Source organism: Stylophora pistillata, chromosome 1 (assembly GCF_964205215.1).
Source record: "Stylophora pistillata chromosome 1, jaStyPist1.2, whole genome shotgun sequence".
Lineage (NCBI taxonomy): Eukaryota > Metazoa > Cnidaria > Anthozoa > Scleractinia > Pocilloporidae > Stylophora > Stylophora pistillata.
This window is the reverse complement of record NC_142519.1, coordinates 6,186,139-6,212,161: the sequence shown is the minus strand read 5'-3', so window position 1 is coordinate 6,212,161 and position 26,023 is coordinate 6,186,139. Positions and strand designations below refer to the sequence as shown.

Below are 26,023 nucleotides of genomic sequence, written 5' to 3'. Positions count from 1 at the left end.
GCCACTAATCAAATTGCTTTTTTTTCCTTTTTTATTTTTATTTTTTTCATTGAAATGGGTGCAGCAACTTGTAAGTGCATCTCAAAGCCAAATTGATGGACGCAACCCTTAAATGATCGCGATGCGGGGTCGATTGGAGCCGCAACGCTAATTGAACGACACATTTGGAAACCTATAAAACAGAACACCATATTGAGCACTCTGCAGATCATTTTCTTGTCCTAGAATTAAAATGTTCATCATTGATGTTTCGCAAAATCCACTGGCTAATGAGAGATCTGTCAGCCAATGGCGGTTTAAAGTGGAGAGTAAAGCTCTCAAAAACATCACTAATTAAGTATGCTGCTTTCGGGTGTTTGTTCAAAGTTCTTTAAAAGCCAGAGAATGGAAATTTCATATTCAATTTGCAATTCTTTCGGGTCGGACTCACTTGTGAGCAGAATATCACAAAGGGCTACTCGACAAAAGGTAGGTGAGATTAAAAAACCGAAACAGGCGCCCAACACAATTTGATAACGATGAATAGGAGATCCGATTCGCGAACAGAAACAGAAGAACCACAAAATTTATGCCACTTTCTTCGGTGTAGACACGGAGTCGAACATAGAGGAACCATGGTTATTGTGGGTAGAATAGTGCTTCATTGGCACGAAAAGCGCTCTGTAGGTTTGTTCTGTTCAAATTGATATCACAAGAATAAAAAAGAAATAAATTATAAAATTCTGTTGAATCACTTTTTCCGCGTTTGCGGGATTTTAGAAGATGAGATTACCTGCCGGTCGCTTCCGACCTTCGAATGAGGTCATTCATAGTTTGCCTTCGTTTGGCTGCCTCAGAACATTTCAGGATCTGGCATGAAACAGATCGCTGATGCATTGTTTCTACTGCCGACGTTTAATGTATGGGAATACTAGATAAAGAAATTTTTTTCAAGGTTTTATCTAGGACATTTGTATCTTAGTTTATAATTTTAAGAGAAAGTTATATTTCTCTTTTAATCGACTGCCATCTATCCGGTTGGTTAACGCTATTCCGCAACAAAAATAGATTACAAAAAAAAAAAGAGATCAAAAATCAGTTTTATTATTAAATATTCCTCACGAACGGGAATCCTTTACGTGATCGTGCGAACAAAACCAAATAATTCCCAAGTGACTCCCACTCGGTTTCCATTTTATTCCGACAAGAAGGCACTATATGCCGATGACAACAAGACATCTTTCTGAAAAAAAAAAAGACGAATGCGACATTATTGGGCCAAACTTAAAGTAGAGCTTTCTTAAAAAAAGAAAGAAAGGATAATAAAGAAAAGGAAAAAAAACTGTCTGGTAAGGTTTCCAAGAAGACGACTGGGTTGGTTTCCAATAGATTTTTTTGACGTGTAAAATGAACGATGTAACCATCCTCCAGGCAGACAACATTTGCCTTTGCTTTCGGCAGCAGTCTAACTTTTACAAGTCGATAGAGACACAGTTCTTTCGTTAGCCTCGCAATATGAATATTTTGTTTTATGAACTGACGATCTTTTAGCAAGATCCGCGTATCTCTGTCACTTTTAATTAGTTCCATGCGAAACAGATGTGCCCGGAGAATGCTTCTCCATCTAAAACCTTTTCACTTTGGTGATCAAATAGAACTAATGAAGGACTGTTAAACACATTCAAGGCAAACCATTCGGGATGGACTGTTCGGTGACGTATATAAATTAGGTAAAACCGGGTAAGGACTTTGTTTTGTGTCACAAACCAAACATGACTATCTCGACATCACCATCTCACATTGTAATGCTTGACAAAGGCGGCGTAAAAAGGTACACATACGATACTCAAACTCTGGACGTAAAAGCGGTTTACATCCACGAACAAAATTACTTTTGTGCGTGGTGTACTTAAAATGGTTTCTGGAATCAAACTGGTTTGTATTTCAGCCGAAATTTTCCAAGAGAGTTTGTTGAGGATAGCTATACAATGTTTATTCCTAAAACCAGATGCCTTTGTTTCTATAAGCAAACGAAACGAGCTTATTAATCAAACAAGTAAGTATTAAACTGACATCTGAATAAAACGTACGAAACATTCAATTTCGCAGGTATTTTATGAAAACATTCAAAATTAACGTTGCAAAATCGGAAATGATAAGAAATTTACAGAATTGTAAATTCAAAACCGCATTTCAGACAACATAAAGTTTGGACCGACGTTAAAATGCAATCTGTACTAGAAAAAAATCCAAATCTGCCCGATTCTTTTATTAGCATCCACGAGGTAATAGGCTTTTTTCTTCTTTCATAAATTCACGGCCTATAACACCTGTTCATGCTCTTCATTAGATTTGTTAACAGCATGGCCGGTCGGGAAGTATACTTCACTGTCCATTGACAGCTCATACAAAGTCAGTCAATAACAATTGCAATGTCTTGAGAGAAATTAGTTTTACTATAAATAGCAGACGCAACAATATTTCCCAACAAGTTAACAAGAGGAGTTGAAATTGTCTAACGGATATAAAAAAAAAAAATGTTTTGATTGTCGGGGAAGGTTTTGTTCAAGAGAGCAAATTCTCGAGTTATTTTTAAACGGACAAATGATCAAAGCAGAAATAACGAAATTTCTACGGCAAATGAACCAGATCATTTTGTTTTAGTATCATTTGATATCTCCATAAAACTGGACGTAAACGTCAGTGAAACTAAAACCGAGTGAAATTGTCGGCCAGAGCAAACGCGCTGAAAGTTGTCGTGTCAATAGCGCAAAGGAGAGGGCACACCGCGTTTCTTATAGGTAAATTCATCAGTCCAGCGTTAATGGTTTTAATGGACAGCAAATCGTAAAATGGAATAATGTAGTCCAAATTAAAGTGAACATTTCAAGCGCCATCAGGCAGTTAGGATGTCAGCTACGCGCATGATTCAGCCGACATCCCAAACCAGACACCTGCGAACCTAAATTGCGGTTGGCTTGGCGCGTCCGTTAAAAGAAATAACAAAATGACTGCTAAATAACCACGAGTATCGCTTAGTTTAAATTGCCTATAAGCCTTGAGATAAAGTTCAATCAATGATCTGCTCTTAAAAAAAGACCCCGCAGAGCGTGTATTTCATAATGCGGGCATGATAAAAGAAACCGGTTTGTTCCTTTCAAAGAACCGGAATAAAAAAAGGCGCATCTTACAATATAATAAAAAAACAGTTTTTCTCACACAAATTTGAAGAACCGTTATAATTGCTTTCTTGCTTCTTCACATGCACAGTGGAAACATCGTGGCTTAGAAGGTGATGCATAATTATTCGAGGTTTATTAGTTCATGTCATTTCGCAGCGAATGTGACCGACAACGGAGCTTCGGGACATTAGGGACCGTAAGAAACCACAACGGCGACGCCAAGGAAGACTTCGATTAAAAATGAATTTCTATTATAATGGCTGCAGGAGCTTACTGTTTCATACAGCGCCACAGCTCAACTTCAGCATGACGTATAAAGTAGCCGTTGAGTTCCAAATGGAAATTAAAATAATTTGCCGCCGCGGTTTCGGTTCGCAGACGACGCAAATTTTGGCGATTTCACGTTGTTGTTTTGCATAGGACGGCTAAGAAATGTACAAAGTTTCAAAACGTACGTGCTGAGCTATTGTTCTGCCAATTAGATCTCTTGTTTTTCCACGTCCTCGTTGCCGTCGCCGTCGTTGTTTCTTAAGGTCCCTAATATCTCATCAGTTGCAAACAATACTAACATGTTGCCTTAGATCTCAGTCTAGCGCAGTACAGTTTGTAACTTATATTATGATCACTTTGTCGGGTATTATGACGCATTTTGCGGACTACAACGAATATTTTGGCAGGGGAAAAATGCTCGCACACCCGCGCGATTGTTCAGACTGTTTTGTTGTCCTTTTTTTTTTTTTTTTTTTTTTCAATATTTATTCTCTGAATTCCCTCCAGAGTGGGCATAAATACGTTTTAGGCCCTTCTCTGACTCTGGGTCGGACTCAAAACCTATTTATGCCCGGGATCATAAACTCTATCGTTTCATTACGCAGCGGCACACGTTAACTTTATGCACAGCATCCTTTCTTTCTATTAAGGAAAGGCTGGTGCGATAAAAACACAATAAAGCAACGAAACTATCGGAAAAACTAAAAGCTGCTAAGACGTACCATTGGCATCATACCTCTAGCAAAAGATTATTAAACTGCCTCTTGCCAAATGCTTGGAATGCACCTTTTTCTAGCTGGTCCGCTTTAAGAAACTCGACAGTATGTTTTATTTTGATACAATGATTTCTTCAGAAGACTTAAATACTTATTGCAATGAAGCTAAATACACCATTAGGAGTTAAAAACTGACTTGTGATTTCTGATTAATTCGGGGTAGGACTTTTTCTTTGTAACTGCGTCTTGAGTCATATGATATCGTGCGAAGTGAAAATCGCTGGCAAAAAAAAATGCGCGGGAACCTCAGGTAGAGGACACCTCAAGAAGATTACACGGACGAAATATATCAAACAAGCAATAAACTGATAACGCGGTAACGGTGCACATGTCAATCAAGATAAAGCCGGGAAAAACCATTTGATAACTGTGATTTGAATTGACCTTGGGTTCAGTCGTGCACTCTATCATGATCATGCCCTTGGGATGTTTAATAAACTGCACGGTAGAGAACACTATCTGACAAAAAATGGCGTGATGAAATCTTAATATCACAAAATACTATTCAAATCTGGATCGCAATCAAGAAAACTCAGAGATAAAATGGCAGCACAACACTTCAGCAAAAGTAAATGCCATTGGGGATTTATCTAATATTTCGAACAGATTTCAAGTGAGTGTCGAAAAAACCAAAACTAAACTAATCTCAGCAACCAATCGGAACAAGGTTTACATTACCACTAGCCAATAAGAACTCAAAGTGAAAACAAGCAAAGTGCTTGAAACGCGGGAAAACGCGGACGACCAAAGTCGCTATCGTTTTTAGCTTTGCATCTGATTGGTTGAGGGGATGGCACGAGTTTTCTGGACCAATCACAGAGCAAGGTTTTGTTAAACCAAAGAAAGGTCAGATCACTTTCGACACTCAATTGAACATTTCTTTAACGTGGATGAAAAAAATAAACAGGATCATAATAAGTGGATTGCCATTATCGCTCCTCGTTGGTGAAAATTATGCCCGGAAGAGATTTCTGATAAGGAGGGCATGTTTCTCGTCACGTTTACTTGAAACAAAAATGTATTTGTCGTAAATTTGTTTTTCACCTGTTTGAATCTCAAATGACCGATTTAGATGAAAGAAAACGTAGCTTCTTTACTTTATTTTAATGCAGTTTTTGCCGCCTCGAATCACTAGCCTTATACAATTACGTACTAAGAGTTCACCATCAAGTGTCGATGATCCAGAGATTTGCAAATTGTGATATATTGTTACGATGATCTCATGTCAGCATCGTTATAACGTGTTATGTCCGTTATAACGTGTTATGTCCGTTATAACGTGTTATGTTCGTTATAACGTTTCCACGCAGAAAAATATAATGTAGCTGAAGATCAAGATCTATTTACCGGAACTGGAAGATGGCTGAATTGAAAGTCTATTGATAGCGAACATAGCACTTTTCTGTTCTCTACACTGTTATATTTGTATTGGATTTTTCGATTATTTTCTTTTTTCATCATCCCGCGCAGAGAGTAATAAATTTCAGTTGTAAAATTATTCTGTTTTCCGCTCAAATGCGAAAGTTTTTTAATGAGGGGATTTCTTAAGTTCGACTTTGGCCTCCAGCGAAAGAGAAATTTACATTTTTTGATACATAATGAGTTTTAAGCTGCTTCCCACTCTGAAAGGGTTGTTAGTCCAAAAATATCGTCTGAAATTTAACCTTAAGAGCCTTTTAATTTTTGGAACCATAGAAATTGTAATTTAGTCGGTTTTAGTCGCAAATTGACAAACCTCAATCAAATTTTATACACCAGAGTAAATAACGAAAAATGGTCAAAAAAAGTTCATTACACGAACCTTAATAAAACCCTGTGCGATACACGTCAATCAATTGAAAGAAACACAAATTTGATTGACAGGTTTTGGATCATAATTTGCCTTGCATTAAATCCATTAGAACGAAACAAAAAATGGGACTGATATATTTATGTTATACGGCATATTAATCATTCGGGTAAAAGCTAAACATTAAACAGCAGATCTGACTCGAGACTAACAGTTGAAAAGAATCGGTGTCTTGTAATAGAAAAATGATGTCCTCGATCCGTCTTTACCCTTACTTATTGTGAAGTAGTTACACAAAGATCAGAAATTGATGGCCGAGGTTTCAGCGTCACTAATTCAACGCAAAATAATATGGAAGACGCAAACAAAGACAACCAAACTTTTCAAACGTCTAATCTTTAGCAACAAAAAAAGCAATTAAGCATACGCCAGTTGTGTATGTACCCATTTGTGCCAAGACTCTTGTCTATAACCAAACGTTTCTTAACTTAAAAGGTCAGTCAAAAGAAAGCGTTGCCATTATAATCAATTACAATAGCAGTTGGGTTGAGACATTCTCTTCGGTCATGTGCGGTTTTGATGGAAATTCTTTTATGTGACGCTCTATTCATTAGGTATTTCCTGTCCAAAGTGACACTATCTTCCCAGAGGATAAGGGATATGAAAAAACCATGATTATCCTGAACAGGTTGGGTCACCGTACGCCAGGTTTGTTGTAGCAATTGATGATGAGTGGAAACTAACAGAGCATGGCGAATATTTCGCAACCCATAAGGATTTGAGGAAGTGCTCCCACAGACTTCACCTCCGTTCGTATTGACAAAACATTCATATGGATTTATTTCTAAAGAAAAGAAAGGTGCGGAACAACAGCAAAACACAATGTTCTACAGTGTTACCATATGCGCTCAAAAACAGTCATTTGGTATTTTCAAATTTCCGCTTTTCACGAGTTAGAATTCAGCATTCTGAGAAACTTTCGACGCCTTAAGGAAAGAGAAAATTATCGTGCGAAAGCCTCTTTCGTGGATGTTGCTTCAAGGTAAGTCACAAAATATCGACTTATAATTTGCCTAAATTCATCGCTTGCTAGTCGAATGATCATATATCCTATGATATGGCGCCGATTATCCGAATGTAACATCATTCGTAAGGAGGTAATAAACGTTAAGAGAAAACTGTCGGGAAGGCGTATATTACTCGAAAAAAATACATTAGATAAATTATTGTAATTTCTTAATCCCCTAAAACCATTGTTTACTTTAGCCTTCGCTTGGTTTGATCGAGAAAATATCTTAATTTGGTGAAATTTGCTATGTCAAAATTCAAAGTTTAAGTCTAAGCGTTGAACAGAGAAAAACTGACACGCGAAAAGAGTCGTGTTAAGCTTTTCGGTTTGAGACAAGTAGTCCATTCTTAGACATTTAACGCGAACAAACACTGCTATCGACTCATTTCTCGAGAAAAGTTCTGGGCTCGGTGTACTAATTAATGTAATTTTAGTCACCCAAACAACAACATAACACTCTACGAGGACGACTTCGAAAAACAAAAATGTCCTCGCTTATTCAAAAACTGTCATGACTTAGTTATAGCTAAAGCAGAAAGTAACGATATCGGAAAGGTGAATAATTTGACTGGAAAAAATAGAAATCCCTGTAGAGTGGGACTCGAAGCATATTTCACTAAAAGCGTGGGTTTTGGCACGAACACACCTGCCCATGTTTTGCGACAATATTTATGTCGGGAAAGGTGAAACCCTTGAGTGAAATTACACCCAAGACAAAAAGCGAAAAAACAACAGTCACAAGAAAATTTATATTTCCTGCATGAAAGATACTGACATCCAAACATGGCCAACACAATGTATCTTTCGTGTTGAAAAAAACCCACACAGCGATTTCTCTCAGATTCTTTATTTGTAAAATTATAAACATACAGTCTTAACGAAAAGCTTGACTATTGTTAGAGCTTTGCTTACAAAGTACATCAGGACTTTAACAAGTTTACCGAGTAACTGGACAAAAAATGATAAAAACTGGCTTTTTGCGCCTGAACTTAAACCTACGCGATGAACCTGGAAAAGCTTCATTGGAAAAGCTTCAATGTAATGGCGATGGCCCTTGACTATTCTGTTGAGACACAAATGGACACCGAATACAATTGACGAACACGGAGTCTGAACTCAAGCATGAAATTTGCGCAGGATCTATACTTGTTTGAAAAGAAAAATTGTCAGCTTTATACAAAATCAAAGAAAACTCAATTGTCAGCAATAATTGTCGAAAAAAAACCAGCTCGAGTCAGAATTTTCTTGAACCAATCATAGTCTCTTCGGTAACTGTTTTTTTCTAAGGGTTCTTGAAAAATGTTCTCCATGAGAAGTCTCCTTGTTCAAACTTAGGACTGTTCATAAGAAAGAACTTCTAGATGAAAACTTTCTGAAGTAAAAGCAATTCAAAAGAAATTATACTGGACGTACTTGTTGTATTAGCACAGGATACCCAGACGAGTGTTCCAACCCTTTTCGTTACAACTCCCAACTCAAATAAGTTGTCTGATTAGAGGAAAACGTGCCACGCGTCATAAGTCAAACACTCACTAATTTCCGAGGAAGACAACAACTTGAATTTTCGACTCGCAAGTGATCAGGTCGTGCGCTTTGAAACCGCGGCAAGTTTGTGTGCAGCTGGCGTCGACACAATGAAGTTTTTGGCAGTCATGGCTGCTAAACATTTTGAAATTTCGATTTTTTTTAACCTTAAAACAAAAGCAATTGAAAAAGGTTTATGACTGATTTTTTTTACCGCAAATTCCAATATCTGTGAAGCTTAGATTTTTATTCTTATCAACTGTCTGGATTTGCAACATTCCGATTCTTATCCTTTCTCGTCATTCAACAGCCATGAACAACAGGGGTTCAGAAGCTCTGTTCCAAGCGAGCTCGTCGTGCAAACTTCGTCTCGTGCGCATGCTTGTGGAAGGAGGAACCTCAGTCAACGTTCGTAACGAGCGTCAGGAGACACCGCTAATGCTATGCTGTCAATCCAAGACGGACATCGATGAGAAAAATCGAGTTTTGAGTTACTTACTCAGCCAACAAGCCAAGGTAAACTTGCAAGACGTCGACGGTCGGACAGCTCTGATATACGCTTGCATTTCAAACTCTGGAAAAGGAATCATCCAGGCTTTGATGGATGCAAAGTCTAATCCATGGATGGAAGATATCAGCAAAAATACAGTGTTTGATTATGTAATGAATGCTGGGGATTTGGAGACCACGAGACTTTTAATTAATGCTTGTCGTGAAAACATGGAAATACGAGGAAGTTTTCAAATGGAAAACTTAGAAGAATGCCTTGCTAATATGCAGGAGATTCGCAAATTCTCCTGGCCATTGATGGGCCCTAGGTCACGGAGAAATCACATGAACTTGTATGCTGCTGAGAAAGAAGACTCTTCCATCTCCAGCGGAAATCTCTTGGGCGCTGATTTAGGGGGTGACGGCGAAAATCCTCAACCTGAGCGACGAAGGAAAAGATCTGTGTGTCACTTTGATCCGCTCGATATTCAAGAAATATTAAATTGCTCAGAACAGGCTGATACAAATAAATCAAATACAGAAAGGGAGCAAGAAGGTAAAGCCGAATTAGAGGAGAAGCGAAAAACTTCTGTTCGTTCACTTTCAGAGGAGGAGAGGTTCAATGTTCAGATTTCTGATACAGAAACCTTGCCGCGTGACCCTTCATCTGGGCTTGAAAAACTGCTAAAGTTACACGATTCATTCGGTTCTTCTGATTCAAACGAGTACCCTTGCTCAACAAGTGATAGTCACAGTAATTCATTGACGACAGCTAGCTTTTCTTGTGCGAATCTACACTCTCGGAAAGAGGAAAACTTGATGCAAGAAACTGGTTTTCCAAGTTTAGAAAAGATAGAAGATATCACAAGCGAGAGCGTACCAAAGATGCCTGAAGGCGATTATAAGAGTGAAAACGCTAGATCATTCGCAGGTGATGAAACACATAAATCTGCTCATTCAAACGAGAAGAATAGAACAGAAAACCCTGACGAGCAGGAAAAACTTTTCATAGCTCGCAATTTCTCTATGAGTGTGATGCACAACGAGAACTGCTCATCATTTGCCGAGGCCTCTATTCAAAGTCTAAGGCATGTTAATATGGACTCCGCCGTGGATAGGGCTTTTTTGGAAAACGCAGAAAACAGGTCAAACCGGATTGTATCTCCCGTAACCAGTCAGCAGTCGTCTCCCGTTTTGAGCCCCATAGCATCTCCAAGAGTAACTCGTCGTCAAACAACTGCACTAACGTTTAAACAAACCACGGCAGGCCCTCGTACGTCTCCTGTGCCGCCTATTTTCGACAACAATCAACAAGAAGCAGGAGCACCCATTGTTAGACGGTACACTCTATCTGCAGTGGACATGGGCAAGTTACAAAACACGGCTGGTATCATGACACTCTTAACACCGCCGACACACTCTTCCACTGCTGAAATTGACACCAGGAGGGTAGGGCTGGAGGGATGTTTTGCCCCTCCTGGGCTGAGGAAAAGCAAGAGCGATCTCACAGATTGGATGTCCATTTCACGCAATTTACAGGGTAAAGAGTTTGTAGAAATCGGGCCAAGTCCTGGGCCAAGCATTCAAAGCTTTCAGCAGCATGTCGGCAACAACAAGGAAGGAAGCGATACTGCCGAGTTCCAGTTACCCAGTATAAAGAAAGGAAGCCGTTCAATGATCATTACTACCACAGAAGGCAAACCTCAGAATGCTGAACACAGAATGGAATTGGCATTACCATGGCCAAATAATGCCGACAAACAACGTTTGTGCTTCTCTGGTCAGGAATTGTCTTTGGATGATCAAAGACGATCGCCGAGCCCCGGACGCACCTCGCTTCCTTCATCACCAAAAGACCTGACAGTCGCATCAACAACTGGCACCTGTGACGCCGTCGCTACAGCCAAAGCAGCTGATTTGTCGCCGCCAAGGGGCTCAGAGAACTCATCGGGAGATGTGCTTCCAGACCTTCTTTTAAACTCTCCCACGAGAGCACACTACACAGAGGAAAATAATTCCAAGTTGGGGGAAAGCGTAAAAGTAAATTCAACGAATTTCAACCTCAGAAATATCAAAGACGCCCTTGCCTCGAATTCAAACGTTTCTGAGGATCGCAACGCTGCTTCACCTCCCAACCAGCAGCGAGTTAGTCCCAGACTCCGCTCAGCCACACTTCTACCACCGCTGACAATTTCCAACAGGCGATCGCCGACACATGACCTGGAAGATGGTTATTTCTCAGGCTCACCTTCACCAGCGGATGTGGAAAGTCCAAGAAGAAAATCAAGCAGTGAGTATCTGCGGTATTCATTTCGACCAATATCCCCCCGTTCCCCAATTCGCTCACCAAAGTTTAACACGGGAAAATCATCTCAGCCACGTTAGAGCTAGGTAGTCTATGGAAGGTTTGGCGCCTGTGATCGATATATTCCAAGCCATGACTGACTTATAACTGCAGAAATAGTTTGTTGAATAAAATGGACGAAAATGACCTAAATTACTGCATATTGATAGAAGACGAGAAAAGTTTCATCGCTTAGATCAGGATTGTAAATCACTCAAAATGAAACAAGTTAAACAATATCAGCAATAAAATCTTACTAATAATGAAACGTTTGAAAATCGCTTTATTCGCCAGCATGGTCCGTATACACCAAGCGCGCAAGAATTGAAGCAGAATTCTATAGCTTCTAAAGAGGTGATTTAAAAGGTTAATATAAAGTTTTGTACTTTAGACAATTTTTCAGAAAATAAATCCTACGGCGGCGTTAGGAAATAGCTTTGGTTGCGCCCCATTTAGGAATTTTGAATGCATAACGGCTTTACCGTTTATCAACAAAGACGTTATTTTTCTTTCACATTTATCGCTATTTCTGAATATCCTGTCTCTCGTTCGATAAAAAGAAAACATCTCCTCTTGGAAACGAAACAAGTCAAACGACGAATGAAAACTCCGATCGGTCTCCATCAGTTTTGTTTCACTCCAAGCTAACATCACACCGGTTGGCCCCAGCACACGCTCCACGCGAGATTATCTCCAAACACCTCCCAAAAAGCCAGTCTCAGAAGTTAAAATGATTTCGCGGCCACTTGAAACTCCGAGTTCTCCAGTCCAAGTCAACCAGGCTGAAAAGACATTAGCTAGTTTTTGACACACCTTCAGTGAATTGTTTCTCATACACACAGAATCTGTACTGGATTTGGTTTTCTTCAATAACGCCTTGGGGCACGTCACAGGGTGTACTAAAAAAGAAAAGAGAAGTTGATCATAAAAGGTTTTAATTTAATAGAACCCTCTCTGTTAATTAACCGAGCTCAAAATTTACCATATTTCATATTTTATTTCCTCATAACGACGCTTTTTACAATGCTTATCATGGCATTTGTGCGGTGGCTCTCAAGGGCCGTCCACCTACAAAAATTTTCATGACTTTATCGCGCGATAAGTTTTGCTAAGCCCATTCATTCAAAAAATTTGCAATCAACATTATCGCGCGATAGATAAACTTAACGCGCGATAGAACAACTTATCGCGCGATAGAACTACTTATCGCGCGATAGAACACTGTATCGCGCGATAGAACAACTTATCGCGCGATAGAACACTGTATCGCGCGATAGAACAACTTATCGCGCGATAGAACAACTTATCGCGCGATAGAACACTGTATCGCGCGATAGAACAACTATCGCGCGATAGAACAACTTATCGAGCGATAGAACAACTTATCGCGCGATGGAACAACTTATCGCGCGATAGAACAACTTATCGCGCGATAGAACAACTTATGGCGCGATAGAACAACTTATCGCGCGATAGAACAACTTATTGCGCGATAGAACAACTTATCGCGCGATAGAACAACTTATCGCGCGATAGAACAACTTATCGCGCGATAGATAATATTATCGCGCGATAATTTTATTACTAGCTCCCATGGCCCTACGACCATTAGCACGTGGTCACATCCATAGCAAGATGGCGGACCAAGTTTCGAACGTGAGTAATTGTCCAAGAAATAAAGACTTTTATTGTTGATTTTTGAGCAAGAGACGGTAATCTTTGGGTTAAATTAAATTATATTTCTATGTTTTCCACGCCTTATATTCATAAACAATCTTTCACCTTATACACCTTATATAACCTGCGAAGGATCGTGCATCATACGTATTTAATACCGCAGTTCAAAATATATGAACTTCATATATTCATTGTACACCTTATATAGTTTAAAAACGTATCCCTACACCTTATATTCATAAACAATCTTTCAAATATAGAGCAATAAAGTCCCTCTCATATCTTTAACCCCACTTACTAAGATAGCATAGAAATAAAATTTAATTTAATCCAAAGATTACCGTCTCTTGCTCAGAAATCTAGAATAAAAGTCTTTATTTCGTGGACAATTACTCACCTTCGAAACTTGGTCCGCCATCTTGCTATAGATGTGACCACAGGCGGCCCAAGCTCTCTTTGAGAACCACACAAGGAACACAATTTGCATATCGATTTATAAGGATTTGTATGGGATTTTCTACAAGATAGCCATAGAGATAGTTAAAAGTAAAAATATTAAATAAAAATGGCTTACCTTATTCCATGGACAGAAGTGTTCGGCCTTGTCTTCTCTTTAAGAAGAGAAAACCAGGATTAAAAAAAACATCAAGTGAAATCGGTAAAATAACGACACCAGGAGCAAGCAACAAACGTATGGAATAAGGTAAGCCATTTTTATTTAATATTTTCACTTTTAACTATCTCTGTGGCTATCTTGTAGAAAATCCCATACAAATCCTTATAAATCGATATGCAAATTGTGTTCCTTGTGTGGTTCTCAAAGAGAGCTTGGGCCGCCTGTGATGTGACCACGTGCTAATGGTCGTGGGGCTATGGGAGCTAGTAATAAAATTTTCGCGCGATAATATTATCTATCGCGGGATAAGTTGATCTATCGCGCGATAAAACACTCTATCGCGCGATAGAACACTCTATCGCGCGATAGAACACTCTATCGCGCGATAAGTCTTTCTATCGCGCGATAAGTTGTTCTATCGCGCGATAAGTTGTTCTATCGCGCGATAAGTTGTTGTATCGCGCGATAAGTTGTTGTATCGCGCGATAAGTTGTTGTATCGCGCGATAAGTTGTTGTATCGCGCGATAAGTTGTTCTATCGCGCGATAATTTGTTGTATCGCGCGATAAGTTGTTGTATCGCGCGATAAGTTGTTCTATCGCGCGATAGAACACTCTATCGCGCGATGAGTTGTTCTATCGCGCGATAAGTAGTTCTATCGCGCGATAAGTTGTTCTATCGCGCGTTAAGTTTATCTATCGCGCGATAATGTTGATTGCAAATTTTTTGAATGAATGGGCTTAGGAAAACTTATCGCGCGATAAAGTCATGAAAATTTTTGTAGGTGGATGGCCCTTGAGAGCCACCGTACATTTGTCATCTATTACCCTTTGCGCCGCGGCCCTTTGTTCCCCAGGGAATCAAGAGGCATAAGCAAGCACCCTTTACGCCCCGGCTAGAAGTGACAAAAATTTTACTTCTACCAGTAGTCAAGGGCGTCTGACTGGGAAAGACCAATCAGGAGCCGATGCATCTAATTATCTTTATGACGTCATGCATCGAATTATCTCGGGTCACATGACTCCGTGACGTCACGAAATGACGTCATGGTGTCGCGTAATCTTCTAGAAAGCGCCAATAAGGTCAAAATGACGTTAAAGAGGCGGAGCTTACGTGACATAAATTTAGGATTTATTTTTCAGCTCACTCATTGACTAGTTCAAGATTACCTCGCAAGATGCACTCAGAAGATTTGAGGTATTCTACTGCTTACGTCGCTGACATTTTAGACTTGGTAAGTCAGCAGGCTAACGACGACTCATTGTTGGAAATAATTTGTTCCCACCCCACTTATATTCGTGACACAAACAAGTACACAGACGAAGGCTACTCTCCTGAATTGGTTGAGAAAAGGAACGAAGTGATTGAGGCATTCATTGAATATATCAAAGGAGTTTTCAAACGATGTACTGGGGAAGACGCTGACAAATACATTTAATGATGGTTAAAGATTACAACTGCCCGCAGAAGATTCATGTCGTCCTAGCAACGTCATCAACTTCCCTTGGATTCAAGAAATTTTCAGGTAACCAATCAGCTTCCTATTTTCACACTACCCAAACCTAAAGAGAGGAGATTTTACTGTAACTATTGTCGCAAAAGCGTTGATACAATTCAGCAGTTAACATTCCGCATTTACTGTAGACATCCAGTCAAAGAAGAAATTGAAGAACCTATGGACATTCCCTAAACAACATGGACAGCAATTTTCCACCCCCCCCCCCAACCCAAAGAGGGGAGATTTTTCTCGCATAGTGAAAAAAGTTCTGTAAAAAGGGTGATCTTTGTGTAAAATAAAACGACGCAACAACCATGTAACCATGTGAACTTTTGTTTTATTCACTTTTACAGTGTGTTTTACTTTTACAATATTTATTTTCTTTTACAAAGTGTTAACGTACATAGTAGTGAATAGTCGTGTGGTTCTCGTTAAATATAGTATACATCCAATTAAAGCCTGGTACAGCAATAGGATCAAAATCAAAAAAGTCCTCCCAAATTAGGTTCATCGTTTATTTATTTATTGACTTATTTACTCACTTCTCTATTCTCTCTGTTTATGATACTAATTGTGTATAAATACCTTGGTTAGTGTAAATATAGAATTAAAGTAAAGTAAGTCTTGTGTAAATGTTAAGATACACCAGTTAATTATACGTGACAGTGGCCAACTCGAAAGCTATGCTACTTTGGTCACTGTGCACATTTTACTTTTGATTATTGATATAATTTACTGTTTTTTTTTTATATATTCTGACTTTTATCATCTGTAGTAACCTCTTGAAATAGCGCGAATAAAGAGTTTCCTTTCCTTTCTTCCTTTCTTCTAGTAATAGCCATAAAAAAGTGAACACTGTGTAATAATATCAAAATATCCCGTGGCCTATGCGTTCTTAATAGGTCACTTAAATGAAAAGCACAGGAGTGAAATTGTGGTCTGAAGTCACTCTGAAAAAAAGTCTGGTAAAAAAAGTCTATCAATTCAGAAACAGAACAAGTGAAAATGATTCTAGTCCCTATAGATTGAATTTAAATGTGTAGCGAACAATTCTCGTCGCCTTCTCTGGTTCACGACAGACACGAGAAAGAGACAACTAGTTGGGATTGCGATGAGTAACATGAGTTCACGAAAAGCATCAAACAATTGTAATCCTAAGGATGTTGCTTGATCAAACAACCGGATACTAAAACAAGGTTGAATGATAAAATTACATTCGTGAAAAGAACGCGCTCTCATTTCTTCAACAATGTTACTTATTAGATCAATAAGGCATTGCTTGATGGACGGTTGCAACTCTAATAACCGAACACATGGAAAAGTAGGATGCATCGAAGAAAAACAAATGTAAACAGATAATGAGGAAATCATATTGGAAAAATGATAGGTTCTAGGACTCATTCCTTCGCGGTCATTTTCAAAAAGAAAACTTTTAACGTTCTCGTTGAGAAGAAACTCGTCAGGTAAAGATCTCTAGTATCGGTAGAACATGTGTGTAAATTCAATGCAGAAATTAATTGCCAATCGTATCTTATATTGAATGGAAATGGATCTTCTTCGATTCCTTCTCGCATGGCGTAAAGAATAAAGCTATTTTCCTGTACCCGCTTGAAATATACAATCTACCAAATGTGAACATTGATGTGTGCGAGGAATCTACAAGAAACAGTTATAAACATACAATGAGGAAATCATATTGGAAATATGGTACGTTCTACAACTCATAATATCCTCGAGATCACCCTCAGAAAGAAAGCGTCGAATGTTTTCATTGAGAAGAAACGAATGGAATAAATGGTTCAAATTGGGGTAAGACCCATAGTGTTCGTAGAACGCTTGATTATATTCAGGGCGGAATGTCATTTCCAATCGTATCTTATAGTGAGTAGAAACGGATCTTCTAAGACAAACAAGTCCTTCTCGTACGACGTAAAAAATATCGCTATGTTGCGTGCCCCTTCATTCGGACTCGATCTGAAAATATGAAATAACTACGTCTTTTCAAGTTCATCGCGATTGCATGTGATAGGAAAGGGGCACAGGTTCATTATTCCCATGAAAGGTCATCACGGTGGTAAGAATGGCCATGTTCTTCTTGCTGGGTTTGAAACCCCACCATTGGAATAGATTACAATTCCGTTCACCACAACGCAGGTGCATTCGGCCATAGGAACCGCCCTTCTTTTTAAGAAAGGGACAAGGTAGGTGCATTTCCACATTCACACACCATATTGGCAATCACAGCCAACGTGAACCAGGAGTGGGTTTGTTGTCTACACTGATAATAATATCATACCACTCGTAATCATCTCCATCACAAAATACTGGACAATTCTCCTCTGGGCATCAGAGAAAGACTCCGTTCACATCTTCTTTTTGGAGGTATGCTCAGTCATGGAAACGTGATGAATAGGGCAAGGATGCGTTTTAGGTACACTATCCAATATTTCTTCTAAACTTGAATAATGAAGAGTACTCGTACCTTCAGTGAAAGGGAGCAAGGGAGACTGAATTTCACTCTCTTCTAGAACTTCCACTTGTGGCTGTGATAAGACTTGCTCCTTGCTCACGTCAGCTGTCACTTTATCTTTCAGTTCTGCCAATTGTTTCGCTGGTTTCATTGGAAGCGGGTCAATCAGTATGGCCCCTTTCTCCTGTTTCGACTTCTTCTTCCCGTTGGCGTTCTTGTAAGGGTGAACTCGTTTGGATTCTTGCTTTGTAGGCTCCATTGATTTCAGGTGCTATTTCAATATACTCCTAACCGTAACTGAACGTAACTGATAAAAATGCTGACGTCCGATCTCAGCTCAACCTTACGATACTGTTAAGCGCGACTGAACATATCCACATAGAAGTCTGCGCTATATAAAATGTAAAATGTACAATGTACATGGAACCAAAATTGTATTGATAAAATGTAAACCCGTTGATCCTAATTTCACTTGAAAAAGTGATCCGGTTCGCGAGGTAATCTTGGTTCATTGAATTAGTCAATGGGTGAACTGAAAAATGACTCCGAAATTTATAAGTCACGTAAGCTCCGCCTCTTTGACATCATTTTGACCTTATTGGCGCTTTCTAGAAGATTATGTGACGTCATGACGCCATTTTTCGTGACGTCACGGAGTCATTTGACCCGAGATAATTAGATGCATGCCGACATTGAGATAATTAGATGCAACGGCTTTTGATTGGTCTTTCCCAGTCAGACGCCCTTGACTACTTCTCCCTCTAATATCCACACATTATCCAGCAAAAAGCTAACGAGAATACTCAAACTTATCAGGTCGAAGTTGTTCTCTTGATCTAATACCAAATTCTCATTACCAATTCACGAAGAAATGCGCGGCAGCTAGGGGGAGAATTTACATTCAAATCTTAGGAGTTTGAGGGATAACCGTTGCAACTGGCCCAGTTCATCAACGAGCTCTCTTTCGTTTGGTAGTTAAGCAGCGCAAAGCGAGATGCAAATGTCTGTTCATAGGGGACTCAGCTTTTATCGTTGTCCCGCGCTCGCGATATAACGAAATGAGCCTCTTTAAACAACAAACAAATTCACAATTCACTAACTTTCTCATCTATTCTCTCATGCGACGCCTTACATTGGCGTATCCTATGAGCAGGCCCTTTTTATGGTATTAGCGCCCCTTGAAGGGCGCGCAAGAAAGATTTGAGACAAGTCGGGGACGGGTTTGCCGGCCTGGTCGCAGGCCATTACACTGTATTGACAATCCTGGCTGTATGCAGGGCACGTGTCACATGCCAACCAACTAATGGCCCCGATGATCAAGGATATTATCCATAGCACAATAGTAGAGCAAAATCCCCGAAGGTCTGAGGTTAAATTTTCTCAAGGGATCCACAATTTGTTCTCCACAATTATATGAAACATATCATATTTTGACCAGCAGGTGGTAACCTTGTACAGAAATGATCTTCACAATTGATTCGCAGCTAAAGACACTTCTCTGTCGGGTGCCTCACTCGAATGGTGTTATATGTAACCCCTACATCGTACCTTATGAGACGATACGTTTTTTTGTCAAACGCCGGGAAGAATGTATCTGACTCAAATTCTCTGTCTATCTCTGTTAAATATATCCTTTGACAGTAAGAAGACTCAATCGCTTCCTGCGAAATAAAAAAAGACAAAAAGTGTTTGTTGTGAGCAAAACGAAATACACCTCAACAACGGCATGCATATTCTCGATACTGTTCTCTGTATATTCCCTAAGGTGCTAACAAGGAGAATTCGTTTAACAATCAAGAGCTGGTTAAGTTGGTGATCATTTTCTTTGTTCTCATGACCTTAATGTGTAACACAGGGGTGATATGGTAAGGAGAAATTAGATTCTGGTCACTCCTAGAGTTACATCCAACTGGCTATCAATGATCATAATATATATATTTTATTAGACGTTTTGTTGTGTAGTATCGCTGAGAATTTTTACGAGTTGTGCCGTATTTTGACGAGCCGGTAGGGCGAGTCAAAATACAAATATCGAGTAAAAATACTCAGCGATACTACACAACAAAACGTCTAATAAGTTATTTATTATCCAACACGCCAAACTGTTATTTCAGTGCGGGCGAATTTCGCGGATATTTATTTACGGGGAGTGCGTGACAAAAGTATGCGAAGCGGAACGGAATATCGGCGCGTTGTTGTGTTGCTGTTTCTATTTTCTTCATTAAATGAAGAAATTTTCTGGTCGTCGAGCTGTTTTTCTTCGTTCAATTCATGTAATGAACTTGGATCCATATTTGCCAGCCATTCTGACTCCTCGTCTTCGGAAATATGATTCAAATTGTCCGCCATTTGTTGTTGTTTTTTTTTTCGTAACTACAATCCAATTCTTCGCTTGCGCGATGCGAGAAAACCTGTTTAACCGGTACTCTACAATAGACGAGTACAAACACCGCGTGATATTTGTACTCGTCTATGGCGTTATTTGTACTCGTCTAGGTGTAGTTGGATAATAAGATGAAAAACTGAACAGGATAATTACCCTGAACACATCAGTGCCTCCCAGCACAAAAATTTCTTCCACTGTGTCAACCAGAGGAGAGGCAGATAACATTTGAACTGCTGACCAGACACTGTTAAAAACATGGTGTGCACCAAGAGGAGGCTCCCTGATTGAAAGTAAACAGAAAATTATAATAAGATGTACTAAAAATTGCCTGTTCTTGTGTGAAACAGGGATGTCAATAGCACCTGAAAGTGGGTGGATCTGCCCACTTGAAATACGCTGGCTACCTAATTGGTAACCTTACACAAATGGCTTTGTACTCCTAACCCATTTAATTCTGTTAAAACTAGTAGGATTCTAGGAACAATAAAGCAACATAAATTAGAATAAGATCTCAAAATGCAGGAAAACTAGAACCTGGTAGAGTCTAAACCTTCAAAGTTTCCCAGAGGAGCCCAGACCTCCCAAGGAGGAGGACATCCGAAGTCCTTCAGGCGTTCTTCCCACCTGCTATTCCAAACTACCCAATTGTACCATGTTTTATTAATTAAGAAATGGTTAACATGCAGCGTGCAACCATCGAGTTATGGATGCACGCGGGAGGTTGCTAAGCACGAAAGTGCTTAGCAAACCTCCCAAGTACATCCATAACTCAATGGGTGCACGCTGCACGCTAACCATTTCTTTTATAACATTGAGACTTTCAAACATCTTTCGTTTCGTGTATAAATATTTAATTGTTGAACCAGCTGATTAAGCTCCTGCTCGCTCAAGTTCGCAAATCTCGAACTCTAAGCTGGAGACCTGACAAAAATCTTGAGCTCGAAATTTGGCAGCTCACAAGAATTATCTTCCTTATCCCCGGAGAAATCACAAAATTTGTCCATATTTCACGAGCAAAATACCTACAAAAAACAGGAATTATGTTGGGTGTAGTGGCAACATCGATCAAAAAGTTACCATGAAAAACAAAAAGCAAAACAAACTGACGTCAGCGTGCAACCCACGGGCAAATGGATCGAGCATATGAGCCAATCAGAGCGCACGCTTTTGTAAAGCCATGTTATAACATCATTTGGGTAGAGAGACTTAACATGCATGACAGGCTTTAACTGGTGTCATTAACCATCATCAAGTAGCATTAATTAGTGCGTAATTTGTACATAAAATACCCCCCCCTCCACCCCTTGGCATGGCCAGCAGCTGGACCTGCTGCATAGGAGATATGCTGAAAAAAAGCAATGTGTGGCATAAAATAAATATCACAAAATGTTGCCCTGGTTTTCACACCCCGTAAGTTATCTAGCCTCGTCCCTTTACTCAGTTTATAGAAACAAGTAAGAAATGAAGAGAAAATAGGGGTCTTTTTCCCCTCAACGGGCCTTCCAAAAACCATGCAGATATTTGCTTTCCTGCTGTTTTGGTTGTCTCCTCTAAGCAAGGACCTGGCAAGGGTTTTATTATACCTCTCACTACCACCATAAATCACTTAGTATTCTTGAAAACTCAACCGGTAAAAGGATGTGCTCTACAGGTTTGAAAACATCCTACACCTGTGTTGGAGTCAATTGGAAGGAGGGCTCTTTTTGACACTAAGTTGAAATTGTAAATTGGCTTTCTCCACTCTTTACAGTGGCCAATTTACAATTTCAACTTAGTTGATAAAACCAAATGACCTTGTTACCTCCACTGATGCAGCATCACAGTTTCTTTAGAAACTTACCCCCTTTATTATTTTGACACTGTGAGGGGAAATATGAGATGAATTTTTCCCTGAGTTAGATCCCGCTAATTCTCCACAATAAGAGGGCAAAACATCCAAACACAAAATAAATTTACATTTTAGATTGTATTTCATACAAGTGACATATAATTTGTGTGCTTGAATCTTTATTTCCATATTCAGGAAGGTAAACTTACTTCAGTGTCTTACTTATAACAATGTTCAGTCTTCCTGGCAAAGGTTGCTGCGTCACATCAAGTGATTCCCAAGTTTTCCTTCCCATTAATACAGCATTCCATTTACCTGTTAAAAGCAGTCAGAAGTCAGAGTAACTTTCAATTGAACATCAAAAGTAATTAGAAATTACATCGCTTTGTGATTGGTCCAAAAAATTTAAACCACTCTAACAATCTATTGAATGCAAACTTAAACCAATCACAGCTTGGTTACCCATGTTTTTCCACACATTAAACACAAAGGCGCGCTATATAAAGAAGTCTTCCTTGGGAAGACCTAGGCTCATTTGTCACTCACCGTTGACGTGTGCGGGTCAAATTCAAATGCTGGTGGAGAAACAAAAGGAGCTAATGAGATATCTATTGTTTACTTCCACCAGCATGGTGGCATAAGGGAAGGTGCGAACCACCTACTTCGATCTCAAATTTACCGCCACAAATAAAGACAGTTTCCATTGGAGAAAGGAAATACAAATCTTAAAAATTCTTGTATTGTGATGAAGACATTAATCAATTTTAAGGAATGCGCCCGCTGTTCACTGCTTTGGAGTAGCTGTAGCTCAAGCTGACTTGACTCTAAGAGTTCTACATCACATGATGGTTGATTGACAAATGGTCCAGTGGGACCTAAGGCTCCTTTTATAGCACGCCTTCGTGTTTAAGAGGTTAGGTTGTTTTCACTTTCTTCTGATTGGCAGTTTTGATTAATTTGGTTTTGGTTTTATAACGCGCAATCAAAAGTGCTTCAAAAGGTTTGTAAGTAAGTAACTTTTTCCCCAAAGGCTCTTGTTGATACCCATAGGAACAATCAAGTGTTTTGATAAGTAAACATAAAAAAATTCTTTGTAAGCTGGAGACAGACCAGTTTCCTATTCACAAAGTGCAGCTGAGAAACTAAATTTGCAATATCCAAGATCAAACAAATTATGAGTAGCAGGGTGTCTGCACCCTTCATTGCATGCCCCAGGTTAAAATTCTGGCTGAGGTCAATCTATTTTTTTTTTAAACAAGGCATTATGGTACAACTATGGTCCTCTTAACTCAGGGTTTTCCTTTTCAAAGAAAGTTGAAGTCGGATGAAAGGGAAGCAGGCGGAGACAATTTGGGCGAGTAGCGCCCAGCCTGAGTGGCGAAGGCGCGAACAGCTAGGGGGGTCCGGGGGCAGCCCCCCCCCGGGAAATTTTAAACATTTGAGCGCTCTGAGATGCAATCTGGTGCATTTTGGGTGCTTAAATTAAGGAAATGAACAGGCTTAACAACACAAGAAATGACAATGTATTTGATAAAATGCAGACCTTTTCTAGCACGTTGATTGGCAATACCGGGCACATTGCTAATAAATATTAATGTAAAACAACACTCGAATCGATCTGGAAGAATTTCACATAAAGATATATTGACACAGAAATCAAAGGTAAACAAAAATACGAACATCACAGAAAATATTTCGCATCCCACACGATCGCCTGAGACTTACTTTACTTCGGACTTGGCCCAAGATAATATTTGTGATGCTTTGGCTTAGTGAGAATAAGTAGTTCCCAGTTAAAGTATATCTGTTTTAACTAAAACAGTTAAAAGCGGATAAATCAAGAAGATAATCGACCTTTCAAATAGTAATTTATTTAAATGCAAAAATTGAATAATTTACGTATCTTTAAGCTTGAAGGGATGCCAGTGATACATGACTTGACCGCGCAAACTTGTACTGAATGTCACGTACCAGTACACGCGCAAAAATTCTACTTCGTTTTTTGCTGAAATATGTACTTTTTATCGATTTCCGTTTCTTATACGTCATTGTCAGACAACATACAAAGTGTTTATTATTTATCTCCAATATTTTAAATTATATAACAGCAAGGACTCTTTTAGTCGCCGGCGACGGAGCCGTTCGCAGGCGGCGAAAATCGCCGGTCGCCGGCCGAAAAGGAAAACCCTGTTAACTTAAGGTATAAATGGGCACTACTGAACCCTTACAGAGAAAAAAAAAATCGAATAAACATTTAGGTTAACCCTCAAATCCCTGAAAGATTCTTGTCATATTCAGGGGAAAAGCAACTATCTCCCGGTTAGCCCAATGGATAGTGCGCTGGACTGTTGTGCGGGAGGAAGAGGGTTCAAGCCCCAGCTGGACCAACACTCAAGGTCTTAAAATAATTGAGAAGAATATGCTACCTTCCTATAACATCAAGAAATGGTTAGATATTCTAGTCTTCTCAGATAGGGACGAATAAATAGAGGTCCCGTCTCCTACAGGGTTAGGGGTAGGAGAAGTTAACTTCCCATGCACAAGATTACTGTGTGATGGATGTCCTCCCTGGGGGTGGGGTGGGTGGGATATACAGGCCTCCATTTAAACCAGCTTCAAGCTGAACTGGGCTAGCCTGTCTAAATATTGCAAATACATACATACATACCTACAGATATCTGATGGTGTAGAAATTGGGAAGCGCAGAAGTATGTTTGTGCCAGGTCATTTTTCTTATAGGCACCTTTAAAACCTACCTTCTGCACCTTTTAAGTGGCTATTTCTAGCTTCAAACACTTAGGGCCGTGCTTTAGCAGCATCCATGTGCTACAAGTGACTAGTTTTTGTTTCTGGCCTTGGGTGACTTTCCCCTACAACCTCTTTATAATCAATTGCAATAATCCACTTTCAGTGAGCTTATGGTTGTCCAGTAACACACCTTGTTCATTGACCTCAGTGGTAATTTTCTCTAAGAACTCCAAGTCTGTCCTTCACAAAGACAAACAAAAATCCTGTCAATAATCTGTTTTCAGTAAGAAATGTTAATAACACATCAACTTGTCCAACCCTAAGAATTTCACTTAAATCTTCCACCTTTGGAAAAAGTTTATTATTCAGTAGTGAAGAGTTAACATAAATAAAGCTTCTACTATGCAGATTTGAATGAGTAATGATAATCTTTAGAGAGAGAGCCATCTTCATTAATGATTTAGCTTTAGAAGAGTCCTCTTAGAACACAAACATTGCCAAAATTGCAAAGGTTTGACTATTTTTCCCAAAACCAGCAAGAAGATTTATTAAAACTTCCAAACTCTGCCCAGTTTTTTTTTTTTTTTTTTGGTCAATGAATAAATGGGAAAGATTTCCATATAGCCCCATACCAATCGAAAAAAAAAAAAATCCGTAGGAAACCTGTTGTTTTGCCTCTGCTTTCCTTTATCCAAGAATTGAATGCATAATCAAGTATGGGGTTACAAGGAATTCATGCCAATAAATGTTAAGCAGTAAGTGAGCCACAGGCAAAGCTGTCCATGGAGTGCGTTTCTAAGAAGACCACCATCTGTATAGTTGAAAACATTTAAGAAAGCTGGCTCACCTCAGCGCAGGCCAGGGAAGCTTCCCGTTTTTCCCGATCCCCATATTTGAGCTTACAGCAGCAACACAGCTCACACAGCGAACATACTTTCCAGACATACTTGTAATCATAACAACAAAATATCAGTAAATGTGAAATCACTGAGTATCAAAATCTTTGCAAGGGGCAGGTATATAGTGCTAATTTTCTCACATTCTCGATTCCTTTGGGAGTGTAAAATCACGCACTTTGCCAAACTCGGCTGCGCTTCAGGAAATGTAAATCAGAGGTAGCCGCCATTTTTAAACTTTCACAGGGTTGCCGCTGGTCTCGATACTGCGGTGGTGTACCTCATACCCAGTTCCCCATCTCCTTCTATCGCAAAAATAATAATTGTCTATGCGGACAAAATCGCCCGTCACGAATTTCATTTTCGGTGTCTTTTCAGAAATAAACTAAATCTTGGTGTCAATGTGTTATCAATCAATCAATCTTACGAAGGGCTAACGCTCGAAACGTCAGCTTTTTTATTCGTTACGGTGGCCAATTTAC

At 39.4% G+C, this 26,023-nt stretch overlaps 2 protein-coding genes across 5 annotated transcripts; one reads left to right on the top strand and one right to left on the bottom strand.

Annotated features, from left to right (window-relative positions):
• Positions 1–92: 92 nt before the first annotated feature.
• LOC111334613 (uncharacterized) lies at positions 93–11,690 on the top strand. Of its 2 annotated transcripts, none has more exons than XM_022940405.2 (2): positions 93–468; positions 8,900–11,690. In XM_022940405.2, the coding sequence occupies exon 2, from the start codon at positions 8,902–8,904 to the stop codon at positions 11,461–11,463; it is 2,562 nt and encodes an 853-aa protein (XP_022796140.2). In that variant the 5' UTR covers positions 93–468; positions 8,900–8,901; the 3' UTR covers positions 11,464–11,690. The 2 variants fall into 2 exon arrangements, with proteins under 2 accessions (XP_022796140.2, XP_022796139.2); XM_022940404.2 differs by lacking the exon at positions 93–468 and adding an exon at positions 6,438–7,038.
• Positions 11,686–25,794, bottom strand: LOC111334614 (dihydrofolate reductase). 3 transcript variants are annotated; one of them, XM_088732411.1, is made up of 8 exons: positions 25,685–25,794; positions 25,493–25,591; positions 24,836–24,885; positions 22,107–22,212; positions 20,223–20,349; positions 19,232–19,344; positions 13,674–13,710; positions 11,686–12,321 (listed from the first exon to the last, which is right to left on the bottom strand). In XM_088732411.1, the coding sequence occupies exons 2-8, from the start codon at positions 25,588–25,590 to the stop codon at positions 12,310–12,312; spliced, it is 543 nt and encodes a 180-aa protein (XP_088588537.1). In that variant the 5' UTR covers position 25,591; positions 25,685–25,794; the 3' UTR covers positions 11,686–12,309. The 3 variants fall into 3 exon arrangements, with proteins under 3 accessions (XP_088588537.1, XP_022796141.2, XP_088588529.1); XM_022940406.2 differs by lacking the exon at positions 13,674–13,710; XM_088732403.1 differs by lacking the exons at positions 13,674–13,710; positions 25,685–25,794 and having other exon boundaries at positions 25,493–25,602.
• Between the last annotated feature and the right edge of the window lie 229 nt (positions 25,795–26,023).